The sequence below is a fragment of the Lycorma delicatula genome, chromosome 13, assembly GCF_047948215.1.
Source record: "Lycorma delicatula isolate Av1 chromosome 13, ASM4794821v1, whole genome shotgun sequence".
NCBI classification, from domain to species: domain Eukaryota; kingdom Metazoa; phylum Arthropoda; class Insecta; order Hemiptera; family Fulgoridae; genus Lycorma; species Lycorma delicatula.
The window spans coordinates 38,903,917-38,921,973 of NC_134467.1; the positions used below are offsets into that span (position 1 = coordinate 38,903,917).

Genomic DNA, 18,057 nt, shown 5'->3' on the forward strand with positions numbered 1-18,057 from the left:
TGTGAAAATAGGAGGAGAAAAGATTATGTAGGTAGAAGAATTTTGTTATTTGGGAAGTAGAATTACTAAAGATGGACGAAGCAGGAGCGATATAAAATGCCGAATAGCACAAGCGAAACGAGCCTTCAGTCAAAAAAAAACAATTTGTTTACATCAAAAATTAATTTAAATGTCAGGAAAAGATTTTTGAAAGTATACGTTTGGAGTGTCGCTTTATATGGAAGTAAAACTTGGACGTATCTGAGAAGAAAAGATTAGAAGCTTTTGAAATGTGATGCTATAGGAGAATGTTAAAAATTAGATGGGTGGATAAAGTGACACATAAAGAGGTGTTGCGACAAATAGATGAAGAAAGAAGCGTTTGGAAAAATATAGTTAAAAGAAGAGACAGACTTATAGGTCACATACTAAGGCATCCTGGAATAGTCGCTTTAATATTGGAAGGACAGGTAGAAGGGAAAAATTGTGTAGGCAGGCCACGTTTGGAATATGTAAAACAAATTGTTAGGGATGTAGGATATAGGGGGTATACTGAAATGAAACGACTAGCACTAGATAGGGAATCTTGGAGTGCTGCATCAAACCAGTCAAATGACAAGACAAAAAAAAAACACACATGTACGAACAAAGTTTGTTTTTTTAAATTTTTTTTAAATTGATCTATCATAAAAACTTACAAAGAAGCTTTTCCTGGTGCTGGATTATTAATCCTTTTGCCAATTAAAAAAGAAAAATTATTACATTTTAATTTAATATTTAAAAAATAACGAAATTGTTATTCAACAATTAACTTACCATATTACTGTCATTAATTAATCTTATATAATTAAAAATTTTGTAATATATCGTTGAATCTTAAAAAAATGGTCATTTTTTACTTTGTTACTAGTTTTATTAATATTCTATTTATGTAATTATTTATAATATTTTATAATTACAATTAAGTATATATAATAAATAATAATATAAATACAGACGAGACGGAACAAAACGTTAAGTCATCAATTAATTAATTTTTTTAAATGTAAGTCGACATAAACAAATACTATAAATCATTTTCTGAACGGTGAAAGTGATTTAAATATAAATTTAATTATATTATTAATATATTTATTTTACCTTAATAATAATTAAAAAGAGAAATCAAGTTTTTAATTTTTTTAAATGAATTATATAATTATTAAATTGTATTTTAAAAGGGATTATAAAGTCCTGTTTACTCAAATAAGATTGGCGAGTTTATTATTAGAATGGTTTAATAATTATTTTAACATTTGGACAATAAAATACATTTCAAGTACGATTTCCTGTAACCAAACTATACCAATGATGTAATTAACTAGAAAGGACAGATTTCTGTAATTAATTTTTACTTTCCTATCATCATATCATCTGCAAGAAGAAAAGTAGAGTAATCAGTTTTAAAAAAAAAAATCCCTTTCTGCATGCCGGAAGGTGGAGATAAATTTCACCGGTACTACGTAGAAGATAAAAAACATTTCTACCTTAAAATTAAAAAAAAAATTCAAATTTACTCAGTACGACAATGGTTGTATGAGAAAAAAAAAAGTTTCATATGTTTAGTATACGATAAGCCCCATCTTCTTACAATTCCAGCAATATTTTGGTCATCCCTTGCTGTAAGGGTTGGTCATATAAAAAATTCTTTCAAAGGTTTTAGGTAATATTTAAAGGAATAACGACCACTTTAAACCGATTCGATAATGTACCTATTAAGGAAAATATGATTTTTTTATGTCTTCGAAATCCCATTTTTTTCCACCACCTGGACCAATGGTTAGTGATATCAAAAAACTTTACTTGGATAACTTTTTGGCCTTTATTAAAAAAATGAGTAGTATTCAAAAAACTTTATACAAATTTGAATTTAAAAAAATGTTAAATGGTAAACTGAGCATGCAGATATGTAATGAACTGCCCATCTCCGTGGCGGAATGATAGCATCTCGGACTTCAAATCCAAAGTTCCCGGGTTCGAATCCCGGTCAGACATGGCATTTTTCATACGCAACAAAATTTCTATTTCATACATCCAAAATAAAATTTTTAAATGTTAAAATAAGCATGCAAATATGTAATGAACTGCCCATTTCCGTGGCGGAATGATAGCATCTCGGACTTTAATTCACAGTTCCCGGGTTCGAATCCCGGTCAGACATGGCATTTTTCATACGCAACAAAATTTCTATTTCATACATCCAAAATAAAATTTTTAAATGTTAAAATAAGCATGCAAATATGTAATGAACTGCCCATCTCCGTGGCGGAATGATAGCATCTCGGACTTTAATTCACAGTTCCCGGGTTCGAATCCCGGTCAGACATGGCATTTTTCATACGCAACAAAATTTCTATTTCATACATCCAAAATAAAATTTTTAAATGTTAAAATAAGCATGCAAATATGTAATGAACTGCCCTTCTCCGTGGCGGAATGATAGCATCTCGGACTTCAAATCCAAAGTTCCCGGGTTCGAATCCCGGTCAGGCATGGCATTTTTCATACGCTACAAAATTTCTATTTCATACATCCAAAACAAATTTGTTCATACTTTTTTCTTATTTTTATTTTACTTAATAAGAAAGATATAGCACGATATTTTGTTTTTTCGAAAAAGCCCTCTCATTTCCAGCCCCGATGGTCCGATTTTACCTGTTAACGAACTCGACCGAGATTTTAGGTCGTTATATTTTATGTATCAATTTCGAAGTGATTGGAGCAAAATTACGGTAGTTATCGTGTCCACAATAAAGTGAAATATATACACCTGTATATTTACTTTTGTACTGACGGTGGTTTTGAGTGCTGAAGGATGTAAAACGAGAAATTTTTCGGAAATCGAATCGTAGTACCCATTACAATAGGTAGCTTTCTTATGAAATCTACCTTTTTTTGTTTTTTTAACCTCCGGGTCCGAGCAGTCAAGAAACTCTTTCCGCAAAGGATGAGATGAGTGTTTTGTAGCGTGTGTGAAAACCTGACCGGGATTCGAACCCAGGACCTCCGGGTAAAAGGTCGAACGCTACCACTCGCGCCACGGAGGCCAGCCTTATGAAATCTACCTAAAAAATCACATGACTTCGTTGTACGCCTACTAAATTATATATACACATTTTTTTTACAATGTTAATGTTAATAATTATTAATAAATAATTATATTACAAAAAAAGATAATAAAATGGAAATAAAGTCGAATTCGAACCGACGTGTCACTTTGAGAAAGAAGCTGTAATAAGAAAGGGAGTCCGACAAGGATGTTCCCCATCGCCGTTACTTTTTAATCTTTACATAGAACTAGCAGTTAATGATGTTAAAGAACAATTTAGATTCAGAGTAACAGTACAAGGTGAAAAGATAAAGATGCTACGATTTGCTGATGATATAGTAATTCTAGCCGAGAGTAAAAATGATTTAGAAGAAACAATGAACGGCATAGATGAAGTCCTACGCAAATAACGCATGAAAATAAACAAGAACAAAACAAAAGTAATGAAATGTAGTATAAATAACACAAATGGACCACTGAATGCGAAAATAGGAGAAGAAAATATTATAGAGGTAGAAGAATTTTGTTATTTGGGAAATAGAATTACTAAAGATGGACGAAGCAGGAGCTATATAAAATGCCGAATAGCACAGGCGAAACGAGCCTTCAGTCAGAAATATAATTTGTTTACATCAAACATTAATTTAAATGTCAGGAAAAGATTTTTTAAAGTATATATTTGGAGCGAAGCTTTACACGGAAGTGAAACTTAGACGATCGGAGTACCTGAGAAGAAAAGATTAGAAGCTTTTGAAATACGGTGCTATAGGAGAATGTTAAACATCAGATGGGTGGATAAAGTGACAAATGAAGAGGTGTTGCGGCAAATAGATGAAGAAAGAAGTTTTTGGAAAAATATAGCTAAAAGATGAGATAGACTTATAGAACACATATTAAGGCATCCTGGAATAGTCGCTTTAATATTGGAAGGACAGGTAGAAATAAAAAATTGTGTAGGCAGGCAACGTTTGGAATATGTAAAACAAATTGTTAGGGATGTAGGATATAGGGGGTATACCGAAATGAAACGACTAGCACTAGATAGGGAATCTTGGAGAGCTGCATCAAACCAGTCAAATGACTCAAGACAACAAAAAAATGTCCCTTTGTAAGATCGATATATTTCATTAATTAAAATTTTATTTGGCTATAACTCTGGAACTAATGAAAATAAGTACCACTTATGATATGTCGTTGAAAAGCTTTTAATGAGGGCTTATTACTGGAATTAAGAAAAATCCACATTTTTTTTTTATTTTGGGACTTTTTTTAACATTTTCGGTCACGTCGATTGCAATCAAATGAGGATATGTGCAACTAGATGTTACAACAGTCCTAAATCCAAAATTTCAATATCCTACTAGTAATCGTTTTATGTATGAGTTATGCGAGACGCCACGCCGAAACTAGTCAAAATATATATTTCCGTTGAAATCTGAAAACCAACATTTTTCGTACCACAATAATTCCTTTACTTCGCACAAGGAAATAACAATGGAGGTAATATTCGTAAGTATGTATTGTCTTAGCGTGTTTGAAGCTGTATAACTTTTGATTTGATAAAAAGATTTTTATGAAATTTTATACGAAGGTAAAAAGGTATAAAAGGAGCAATTTATTATTAAAATTTTTGATTTGATATCTCCAAGGTTGGGGGTAGGGTTTTTTGGGGGATTAATTTTTTCAAGATTTTGCAAACATAACCCCATTCTTTTTATTAAGTTCAAATTTGTATGAATGCAATTTTTTTTTTAATTGCCTCAAAATTAACCTTTCCACAAAAATTGAAATAGTTGTCTTTTTATTTATTATATATTTTTTATCACAATTTTTGTTTTTACGTCTTCCTAGGCATATTATTTGTCAGAAACGTCACTCTTCACTACGATGCGGCACTACACACCGTATTCGAAGTGAGGGTGCGCAGGCACGCAGACTGTTCGGAAGAGCGGCCGTGTCCGAACACGGCCATCTCCGGGACATCTGTCGAGAGGACCGTACTCCACAGGGTATAAGAAAACAGCCTCATGCCGTATTAAACGAACCACCGTGAAAAGGCGGTACAAGAGTCAAAAAATTGACAAACCAGGCTTAGGTACCTCTATATCGTGTAACCTATAAATGGAAACCGCGCGAAAATTTCGGCCGCGAAAATAACAGTTTTCGCAATTAAATTTTGTTAAAACTATAAAAAGCTAGACAACACCCCACACCGTCCCACGAAGAGACCACAATTTCATTTAGTCAGCATATGCGACTCCCTCCGGAGAACGGGGCGCATTTCTCCCTTCAAATAACTAGGGCTCCGGTAGACGCACTCCTGCTAGCCCATAGGTGCTGGTACCGAAAGGACTTCAGCGGATGGACTGAACGGAAATCACGCCGGGATTACTAGGCTCAAAAGCTTAGTCTCTCACGGTCCATACGGATAGGAACGCAAATTACCAAATCCGTCTATAAATAAAACTTAAAATTTATAACCGCCACTAAATAACCGATTAAATCCGCCTGATAATAGTAAGATACAGCAGCAAGAGATATTGTCCAGGCTCTGCGATCTGTAGGGAGAAATATTGAAACTCCCGCCATTCTTGCGTTCCGTTCCGGCATATTAGTAGTAAAAAAGATCCAAAAAAAAAAAAAAATACTTTGCTGGTAGGAGAGCCGATCAAAGTTTTAAAAAAATTGATTTTTTTAGTTTTTCATTTTTTTTTTTTAAACTTTAAATAATAATTTTGCTATAAAATTAGATCACAATTTATCTCTCAAACCTCAAAACAAAATCTTTGGTAACTTTTTATTGGTTGAACTTAGTGGAATCTTTTTTTTTATTATCTTCGATTTAACATAGTAAACGAAGAAAAATACTTGAAAAATGATTTTGAAGTTGGGAAAGTTGAATTTTTTAAAACTCTTTTTGGTTTACCTTAACATTTAATGATAATTTTTTAATAAAACCAAAATTACTCCACCACAATAAAGAAATCTAAGGTAACATGTTTTATGAGGTTACTAGATCATGAAACGTCTTAACTTCCGGGACCACTGTAAGATATTACTTCAGAGGATGAAATGGCAATTTTGTAGCGTGTAAAAAGTGCCATTTCATGACTAACCGGGATTTGAACCCGGAACCTCCCGATTAAAAACCGAGACGTTACCTGATTTTTACAAAAATTATATAAATAATTATTTTTTCATTATATTAGTAGTAAATAGTAAATTAATGGAAACCCACCGGGTTGGTCTAGTGGTGAACGCGTCTTCCCAAATCAGCTAATTTGGAAATCGAGAATTCCAGCGTTCAAGTCCTAGTAAAGTCAGTTATTTTTACACGGATTTGAATACTAAATCGTGGATACCGGTGTTCTTTGGTGGTTGGGTTTTTCAATTAACCACACATCTCAGGAATGGTCGGACTGAGACTGTACAAGACTATTACTTTATTTACACTCATGTATGAGTGTAAATAAAGTAATAGTCTTGTAATAGCTTCTTTTTTTTTTTTTTCCTCTCAGCTCCCCTGGGCCGGACCGACTTGTTGGTATTACACCACCCAGGGGAGTGTCTTTAAACTCAAATAGGCCTCCCCACCTACCGGCTATATACCGGCATGGCAGGTTGGCCTACCGGTTAGCTCTTTTTGAGAGTTCTTTGTTAATATTGCCCTTTTGGACACCACGCCAGACCCAGTTCGCCGCGACGAGGCGCCAGGTCCCTTCAGTATTCAGTGTGCTGTTACCTGACTGATACATATCATCCTGTGAAGTATTATCTGAACGGTAATTACCGGAGGCTAAACAGGTAAAAGGAAGAAAGTAAATAAATGAAATACTAATCTGGGAAAGTGTAAGATAAATAACCCGTATATATTTAATAAGGAATTAATTTTTTATTTATTTATTTATTTGGATGTCCGCCTTTCATATAAGCTTTATAAAGTAATTTATAATTTGACCTTAAATTGCATAGAATAGTAATTAAAAATCTATTTCACAGTAATTAATTATTTCTATAGATTAATATGCATAATTACAAACTATTAAGAGTCGGTAACCCATTTTCGGTAATTAAGAGTTGTCTATATTAATTACATGTTAAATTATTATATACTGGTTTTTTTTTGTTTCCTGTTTATACACTATTAACTTAAAAACGCGACATAGTTTAACTTTATTAATCACATTAAAATATTTCTTCCTTTAGGAAGAAATATTGTATAAATATTTATATATATATATATATATATATATATATTTATACAAAGTTATTTAAGAAGAATGTAACAAAATTTCAGGACATGTTCTACTGGTAAAATAAAACATAGGTTCGTAAACGCTTCGTTACAAAATGTCTTCTGGCGAAAGATTTTGCCCTGATCTGCGCCTTGATAAAAATAAGGAACATTGTAATTTTTTGGGATAAATTTTACATATAACCCACCGAAGATCCTTGTATAAATTTATACAGGACCTGGGGGGATGGTATGCCTCAAGCTAGGTTTTTAGGGCAACGGGTGCCCAAGTGTTCACCAATTTAAATCAATATCTGTTTCCGTTCCACCTGGCAGCTGATGAGCTGTGCGTCTGTTGGGAGGTTCAGTTAAATGAACACCTAATGTTTGACTGCACTGCTCTTGGGTGGAGAGGCCAGAGACCGGGCCACCCTTAACTTAGAGGTCAAGGGGAAAATTGGCCACTCACGAGCCGCATTGTCGGACCGTGTGGGAACCCTTGATGCGGTTGCTTTGTTCAACCGACATCAGTAGTATACCTTTTTTTTTTTGAACTCTACTCCCCTGGGCCGGTCCGACTGGTTGGTATTGCGCCACCCAGGAGAGTGCCTGTTCTACTCTAATGGGCCTTCCCACCTACCGGCTATAAGTCCGGCATGGCAGGTCGGCTCACCGGTCAGTTCTTTTGAGTTCTTTTGCCCCATCCGTATATCGCCACGTCACGACAATGCCATGCATTGTCGCGACGTGGCGATTGGGACTTCTCAGATCTTGATATTAACCTAACGAAAAAACCCTTAGGAGTCCCCAGTGGATCATCTGAACCGACACACCTCGGCAGCCCTCACCACTGCGGCTGTCCACCCTGCCCTATGCTAAAGTTTAAAAACCTAGTCTCCTCTCATCGTTGTTTTTCTGCGTAAGTATTCTTTTGATGACCAACTTAACTTTTTTCCAAGTCTCTTCACTGTTTAACATGTTATTGATTAGTCTCCCAGTTCCATCAGATGACAGGTCAATACAGTCTGTCTCTTCCCTCCATTTATGACATACAGTGAAAGTATGTTCGACATCATCATCACAGTCACAGTACATTCAGGCTGCAGTTTCCCTTCTACCGACTCTATGCAGATAGTAATTAAAACTACCGTGTCCTGTAAAATACTGTGACGTGTAAAAGTTTATTTCACCGTGTTTTCTATATATCCAGTTCCTTAGATTGGGGATTAGCCTTCTGGTCCTGTCTCCAGGGCCTGCTGTGTAGTTTACCTAAGGGGAAAAAACTCCTACCGCACTGCTGTAGGAAGGTAACCTAAAGATATATGGCTGACCACCAGCCAATTAAGGCTCCAAGCGCTTTAATATGGTGGACAGGTATTTGCTGGCATTCAGCGACCTAGGCGTGGCAGTAAATTGCTGCCCAGACAAAATTAATTTTAATTTATGGATGTCATGAATATTTTTAGTAGTTGATGAGGTGCCCCTACCCATTTTAGTAAATATATGACAAGTGAACGGTTGGGATACGTAACCCGGTGGTGTATGGCACCGCGCTTAGTCCGCTCACGCTGTTAGGTAAGTTCTAGGAGTTTTTTGTACACTGCTCGATAAATTGTTTCGAAGCTCAGTAGCCGTTTTGGCACAGACATTTGGACGTATGCTTTAGGGGAACCGAATGGGTTGGTGGCGGGAGAAATGCCAAGCTATCCAATATAATCCATCGGGCTGATCTAGTGGTAAACTCGTCATCGTAAATTAGCTGATTTCGAAGTCGACAGTTCAAATCCTAGTAAAGGCAGTAAAAAAATTACAATGAAATTGTAAACCGTACGGTAAGAGTTTCGTAAATATCATTTCTTTCCGATTTTTTTTTTTATTTAAATATATTGATTTATTAATAATTATTTATTAATTAAGTCTGATTGTAAAATAATTTTTATTTAAATAAATAATAATCCAATAATAACAATAAAAAAAAGATTATGAAAAAATATCAGAAGTTATTAATGAAATAAAATTTTATGTACTTTTCATTTAAAAAAAAAAAATTCATATATAATTTAATAGGCGTACAAGGAAGTTATGTGTTGTTCACATCAGGTTTTTTCACTAGTAGAACATGTCCTGGTATTTTGTTCCATTCTTTGTGAATCATACTGTATGTACTACGTTAATTATCAAAACCGTAACTGTTCTAAGAAATCGGGCAACAAAAAAATAATCATTCCAAAAAATTACGTAGCCATGAGTAAGAATAACATACATCCCATACCGGAATCAACTGATAAAATGAGATGCGAGGTGATTTACTCGTTCGTTGTCTTCTTTACCGAGTATTACTTAATACCATTATGTCAAACCACTTTCTTCACCAAAGGCAGTATATTAAACATCACTACTTACAGAGAAATCAACTTTGACTAGAGTTTTTTGTATTTTATACGCAACAAAATCACAAAAACAGATTGGGAAAGATATTATAAAGCAACAGAATAAAGTAAAAAGCAGTATTTTTCGGTAATGAAAATATAATTTATAAATATTCTTTCAACTCGTCCGGAGAAAGCTGAAGGTAACCGGTTAAATATATATATATATATATATATATATATATATATATATATATATATATATATATATATATATTCCATACTTACAAATACGTATATTTTTTAAACAAATAATTAAAAATAAATAAAATAATTATTTATTTAAAAATTTAAATAATTAATTAATGTTTAATTGAACTTATGTTTCTGTGTGTTATATTTGAGATTTAAATATCAATTTGTACTGTATCATGGCTGATCTGGATGGAATAAAAATACTCAAGCTGTTAATTAGTTTCTAGTCTTTTGTTAAGACCAACGTACACCGGATGGAAAAACTATTATTGTCTCATGCCAAGCACAACCGTAAATCATTACTTGTAAAAATATTAACGTTTTTACTTCAATGGTTAATTAAAGTAATACAGAAACCAAAGTAGTTTACCACGTTATATGATTTCTCATTAAAATTGCTTATTTTATTTAGTTATCAAATGAGTCACGATAACAACAAACAAGATGGCCGTCGTATCGGTTTAGACAGTTCTTGCAATAACTCTCAGTTGTTTGTCATCGAATTTTTACCACTAAGGCAGGGGTCAGCAACCTTTTGAGTCAGAAGAGTCAAAAAATACAATTTACAAAATTTCAAAGTTTTTAAAGAGCCACAAATATTTTTTCGAAAATAGGTTTATTAAGTAATAATTTATAGGTACTTACACTTATAATTATTATTTTAACGCTAATTTTTAAATAATAAAATAGGTAATTTATTAAATATATATTTTAATAAAAACACTTTCGCGGTAATATCCAACAGTAGTACTTTGTTTCTTTTTTGACAATTCTTATTGACTTCAAAAAAGCAGTTAGGTATCTTATTTTGAAAAAAAATATGTATAATATGTATTTAAAAAATATAATACTTTTATGTTACCTATACTCATGATACCAAAGAAAGCAGGAGCAGATAAATGTGAAGAATACACAACAATTAGTTTAACTAGTCATGCATCAAAAATCTTAACTAGAATTCTATACGGAAGAATTGAGAGGAGAGGGGAAGAAGTGTTAGCAGAAGACCAATTTGTTTTCAGGAAGCAATTTTAGGCCTCAGATTAATAGTAGAAGGAAGATTAAAGAAAAACAAACCAACATACTTGGCGTTTATAGACCTAGAAAAGGCATTCGATAACGTAGACTGGAATAAAATGTTCAGCATTTTAAAAAAATTAGGGTTCAAATACAGAGATACAAGAACAATTGCTAACATGTACAGGAACCAAACAGCAACAGTAATAATTGAAGAACATAAGAAAGAAGCCGTAATAAGAAAGGGAGTACGACAAGGATGTTCCCTATCCCCGTTGCTTTTTAATCTTTACATGGAACTAGCAGTTAATGAAATTAAAGAATAATTTAGATTCGGAGTAACAGTACAAGGTGAAAAGATAAAGATTCTACGATTTGCTGATGATCTAGTAATTCTAGCCGAGAGTAAAAAGGATTTAGAAGAAACAATGAACGGCATAGATGAAGTCCTACGCAAAACTATAGCATGAAAATAAACAAAAACAAAACGAAAGTAATGAAATGTAGTAGAAATAACAAAGATGGACTACTGAATGTGAAAATAGGAGGAGAAAAGATTATGGAGGTAGAAGAATTTTGTTATTTGGGAAGTAGAATTACTAAAGATGGACGAAGCAGGAGCGATATAAAATGCCGAATAGGACAAGCGAAACGAGCCTTCAGTAAGATATATAATTTGTTTACATCAAAAATTAATTTAAATGTCAGGAAAAGATTTTTGAAAGTGTATGTTTGGAGTGTCGCTTTATATGGAAGTGAGACTTGGACGATAGGAGTATCTGAGAAGAAAATATTAGAAGCTTTTGAAATGCGGTGCTATAGGAGAATGTTAAAAATCAGATGGGTGGATAAAGTGACAAATGATGAGGTATTGCGGCAAATAGATGAAGAAAGAAGCATTTGGAAAAAAATAGTTAAAAGAACAGACAGACTTATAGGCCACATACTAAGGCATCCTGGAATAGTCGCTTTAATATTGGAAGGATAGGTAGAAGGAAAAAATTGTGTAGGCAGGCCACGTTTGGAATATGTAAAACAAATTTTTAGGGATGTAGGATGTAGAGGGTATACTGAAATGAAGCGACTAGCACTATATAGGGAATCTTGGAGAGCTGCATCAAACCAGTCAAATGACTGAAGACAAAAAAAAATTTATGTTACCTATCTTTACTTCGGTTTATTATTATTATTATTATTATTATATATGTACATACATAACTTTGAGAAGATAATTCGCTTCTAACTCTTTTACTTGAAACAACAAACTATACGTCACAGCCAAAGCACTGGTGAAGACGCCAAATTGTCTTGCGTTGAAAGCTAGTTAAAACCTACACAGAAACATCCGACAACGGCGTCATTCGAGAGCTTCTGACGGACTGACGACAATGACGACGCGTGTCACGGGGGAGGGGTGCGGTGAAAAGCGAGTACAAGTGGCAAAGAGATAGAATCGGTGTCTTATCCTGGTTAATCGATTCAGAATGATTTTTAAATGGAAAGAGGGAATTTGGGGGAGAAGGAATATGATAAAATTAAATGGAATGGAGAAAGGAAATTGGAAAAGGAAATCGAAAAGGGGAAAGGGGAATGGAAAAAGAGAATGGGGAATGGAAAGAGGGAATGGGAAAGGGGAATTTGGAAAAAGGGGGAAAAGAATAATGTTACATTTTGTGAAGTTCCGTAATGTTCATTCTGTTAGTTTTTTATAAAACTCTCAATTGTGTTCATTTAATCTCTCTCTCTCTTTCTTTCTTTCTCCCACTCTCTTTCTCACTCATTCTCTCTCTCATATATATATATATATATATATATATATATATATATATATATATATATATATATATATTCAAATCTAGCAATAGCGAAGCATTGCCGGGTCTGTTAGTATGTGAATAAATATTCGAATTTTTAATTTACTAAATTTTGTTTAATATAATTCATATGTATATTTATATATAATACTAGGAATTAAAAACAAGTTCGAATCTACATATTTGCAAAATTACCACTTTATGATACATTTGAAATTTCTATCCACCATCTTGGATTTGATTTGCCATAATGATTCAGATTTTTTTTTAAAATAGGAAGATGGACGTGTGATACACGATTTTAATGTAAACTTTAACGAGAAAAGTGATGCCGGAAACCGTTTCTCAATAAATAATTTTTTTTTCAAGTTATAAGCAATCAAATTTTCAAAAACGTTAAAATCATTGTAAATAAACGAGAGGGAGGAAAGAGGAATGGGGAAAAGGAAAGAGGAACTGAGGAACGAAAGGGAAGAAAAAATTTTCAAAAAAATGTTAAAAACAAAATATAAAAGAAAATTTTCAAAAAAAGGGGAAAAAAAGAAAATTAGGGAACGAAAGGGAAGGAGAAATGGGGGCGGAAAGATGGAAATTGGGAGAAGGGAATGGGGGGAGAACTCCCCATTGCCACATGAGGTAAAACGCCCAGTAGTAACTTATTTTTTCTTATTACCTTCAGAATTATATCCAATAACAAACTTTAAACTTAATTTTGAAATTCATCGCCCAAACACCAATAATAACAGCTTTCATAATAATAATAATAATAATATACAATCAAATAATACGCCGATCTTCGTGGCGGAGTGGTAACATCTTCAACCTTTCATCCGAAGATACTGGGTTCGAATTCCCAGTTTCAGGTATGTTATTTTATAGACGTTACAAATTTTCATTCTCATAAGGTAAAATGATCAAAGCAGTCGATACCAGTTATTTCAACAAAAAAATTGTAACACTACAACGAAATTGACCTAGCGATTTCTTTACCTGATTTATTTTAATTATTAGAATATTTAATTTAAAAATTTAGTTAAATAATTCTTTTCTGTTCTAAATTACTTAATACAACAAAATTTTGATATGTAAAATTTTAGACTAGTAAAATCAATTAATTATTCCTATAATATAATAATAATTAATAATAAAATTTGCACTAGAAAACAAAGATTTGAACCACTACAATTTAATTCAAAAAAATTCATAATTAAATCTACAAACAGTTAAATATTGGTACTTTTTGTTGAAATAAAAATCCAAAATGAAAAATTAGTAAACTTAAACTGTCGTAACAAAATAGAAATTGAAGTGTTGCAACACAACAGCTGATTTACTATTCTAAATATGTAATACATTTATAGTAAAATATAAATGATCGGCTAGTAAGTTACATATAATTCTGATCCTGGAAAAAAATACCTTCAGGAAGAACGACTTTTTATTTTGTTACCACAGAATACCGAGTAATTATAACCCTCAAAATAGGTAAAACTATCGAGAATACGTTGAATAATATTGTTAACCGCAGATAAAGAAACGTTAACCTATTGGGTTGGTCTAGTGGTTAAATTCGTCTTCGAAAATCAGCTGATTTCGAAGTCCAGAGTTCTAAGATACAAATAGTAATAAACGCAGTTACTTTTATATGAACCCACCGGCTTGGTCTAGTGGTGAACGCGTCTTCCCAAATCAGCTGATTTAGAAGTCGAGTGTTCCAGCGTTCAAGTCCTAGTAAAGCCAGCTATTTTTACAAGGATTTGAATACTAAATCGTGGATACTGGTATTCTTTGGTGATTGGGTTTCAATTAACCACACATCTCAGGAATGGTCGAACTGAGACTGTACAGACACTACACTTCATTTACACTCATACATATCATCCTCATTCATCCTCTGAACTATTATCTGAAAGGTAATTAACGGATGGATCTGAACACAATATCGTGGATACCGATGTATTTTGATGGTTGGGTTTCAATTAATTACACATCTCAGAAATGATCGATCTGAGACTGTACAAGACTACATTTCATTTACATTCATGTATATCATCTTCTGAAGTAATATCTTACGGTGATCTCTGAGGCTAAACAAAAAAAATAGAGAGAGATAAGAAAACGTCAACTTTTTTTTCCTGTTTAATCTCCGGGAATCACCATCAAGTATCAAAGGATGATATGTATGAGTGTAAGTGAAGTGTAGTCTTGTACAGTCTCAGGTCAACCATTTCTGAGATGTGTGGTTAATTGAAACTCAACCACCAAAGAACATCGGTATCCACGATCTAGTATTCAAATTTGTATAAAAATAATTGCTTTTACTACGATTTGAACTTTAGAACTCTCGACTTTGAAATCAGCTGATTTGTAAAGACGCGTTTACTACTAGACCAAACCCGATGGTTCAATGTTCCAACTAGCAGTATCATAATAAACCATGCTTCTAACTGGCTCCACTCAAATCTTTTCGATGTTTACTCAAGAATGGGTCAACCAATCTTTATCAAATTTCCATATGCACATCTTCAGTTACACTACTACAACATATCAAAATTTCAATGAAATTTATCAAGTAATTATGGAAATTTTAAGAGCCACAAAATTTTATAAACAGGGCTAAATATAAATTTATACATAAACCATAATTTAAAGTAAAATAAAATTAATTTTCATCTCCCATTCCTACTATGCGGTCGAAAGTAATAATTTTTTCGAAGAAAAAACTAAACTGAACGTATGAATTGCTAATTAATTTAAATAAAATTCATAAATTAAAATAAATATAAAAAAAAACCTTACCAAGATTTGGATAATATGAAAACTGATGATTTTGATGAAAATGTGGAAGATGATGATGATTTTGACGAAACATTTGTTGATGATGATTCTGTTGTTGATGTTGGCAAAACTGCATATATGTAATAGAAGAATGACGACGTGTTGGTTTATTATTATAATTATTATTACGTTGGTAATACTGATTTTGATGACATCTATGTTGATTATTATTATCATTATTATAATAAATATTATACATTCCGTTTGAAAAATGTTGTTCATCAATTCCGGGTGATACTTCTTGAATTAAACTTTGTCGTCTGATAGTTTTAATCGGTTGCATTGGCAACAATGATTTTTTTGGCGGTATTCTTGATGGTGGTGGAGGTGGTTTAACGTAATAAAAATCTGATTTAGCTGATAATGACGTGATCGGTTCTCCGTCGGTTTGTATAATACTGTTATTATTATCGTTAAATGATACAACATTCATACTTAATCTCCGTTTCATATAAACATAATTTTCTAAATCCCACGGATCGATATAACTTCGATTATTTTTATCGATATTCCATTCACTATGATCAGTTGAACAAGATCGAGATAATTCCGGCATTTTTTTTTTAATTTAATTTTAAAAAAATGTTTTTTTTTAAGTTAAAATAAAAGACACACACATACACCAATAAAAATAAATTAATATAAAAAAACGCGTACTTTAAAAATACAACAAAATTAAAAAAAAAAAGTAGATAATACTTGTGAGTTTTGCACAGCGCAGCGTCTGCTGAACAACTGAAGTAAATATAAAAGAAACTCTTGTTTAACCACTGTATTTCCAGTATAATTTCTCTCCCACTACGAAGATAGTATGAATTAAACGTTGCGTAGTAATTTCTCTCTAATTTTCTCCCACTATAAATTCGATGAATATACATTTACGTGCACAAGACACGCACGCACGCACACACGTATACATATTAGGTTAATTATGGTGTATAAAATTAAAAGATTTTTTTAAGAGGGCACGCGTGCGCACGGATATACATATTAGGTTAATTGTGGCGTATAATAAAAAATTTCAGAAACGTTAAATATTTCTGAAATTATCCCAATAATAAAAATTAAAATAAGAACAAAACGATGAAATAAACACGTAGGTCCAGAAACTCTTTCTTTTTTAATTCCTTTTATTCTGATTTCTATTCTACAAGTAAAAAAAAATCTGATGTGGACATCACATGACTTCCTTGTACGCCTGTTAAATTACATATATATATATTTTTTTAAATGAAAAGTATATAAAATTTTATTTCACAAATAATTTCTAATTTTTTCATATAAATAAATAAATAAATATATATATATATATATATATATATATATATATATATATATATATATATTTAGGAAAAGTATAGGGACAGGGGAAGCAATTTTAGGTCTCAGATTAATAGTAGAAGGAAGATTAAAGAAAAACAAACCAACATACTTGGCGTTTATAGACCTAGAAAAGGCATTCGATGACGTAGACTGGAATAAAATGTTCCAGCATTTTAAAACAGTTAGGGTTCAAATATAGAGATAGAAGAACGATTGCTAACATTTACAGGAACCAAACAGCAACAGTAATAATTGAAGAACATAAGAAAGAAGCCGTAATAAGAAAGGGAGTCCGACATAGAACTAGCAGTTAATGAAATTAAAGAACAACTTAGATTCGGAGTAACAGTACAAGGTGAAAATATAAAGATGCTAAGATTTGCTGATGATATAGTAATTCTAGCTGAGAGTAAAAAGGATTTACAAGAAACAATGAACGGCATGGATGAAGTCCTACGCAAGAACTACCGCATGAAAATAAACAAGAACAAAACGAAAGTAATGAAATGTAGTAGAAATAACAAAAATGGACCCCTGAATGTGAAAATAGGAGAAGAAAAGATTATGGAGGTAGAAGAATTTTGTTATTTGGGAAGTAGAATTACTAAAGATGGAAGAAGCAGGAGCGATATAAAATGCCGAATAGCACAGGCAAAATGAGCCTTCTGTCAGAAATATAATTTATTTACATCAAAGATTAATTTAAATGTCAGACAAGTATATGTTTGGAGCGTCGCTTTATATGGAAGTGAAACTTGGACGATCGGAGTACCTGAGAAGAAAAGATTAGAAGCTTTTGAAATGCGGTGCTATAAGAGAATGTTGAAAATCAGATGGATGGATAAAGTGACAAATGAAGAGGTGTTGCGGCAAATAGATGAAGAAAGAAGCATTTGGAAAAATATAGTTAAAAGAAGAGAGGCCACATATTAAGGCATCCTGGAATAGTCGCTTTAATATTGGAGGGACAGGTAGAAGGAAAAATTGTGTAGGCAGGCAACGGTTGGAATATGACAAATTGTTAGGGATGTAGGATGTAGGGAGTATATCGAAATGAAATGACTAGCACTAGATAGGTAATCTTGGAGAGCTGCATCAAACCAGTCAAATGACTAAAGACAAAAAAATAAGTTAGAAAAT

The 18,057-nt window shown here is 32.6% G+C and overlaps 1 protein-coding gene across 1 annotated transcript in view; it reads right to left on the minus strand.

The window, feature by feature from the left end:
* LOC142333730 (uncharacterized) overlaps positions 1 to 16,307 on the minus strand; it is an 81,745-nt gene extending 65,438 nt beyond the window's left edge. The window contains exon 1 of the mRNA XM_075381177.1: positions 15,556 to 16,307. Coding sequence (XP_075237292.1) covers positions 15,556 to 16,150 — 595 coding nt within the window. The 5' untranslated portion in view covers positions 16,151 to 16,307. The remainder of the gene's footprint in view (positions 1 to 15,555) is intronic.
* Between the last annotated feature and the right edge of the window lie 1,750 nt (positions 16,308 to 18,057).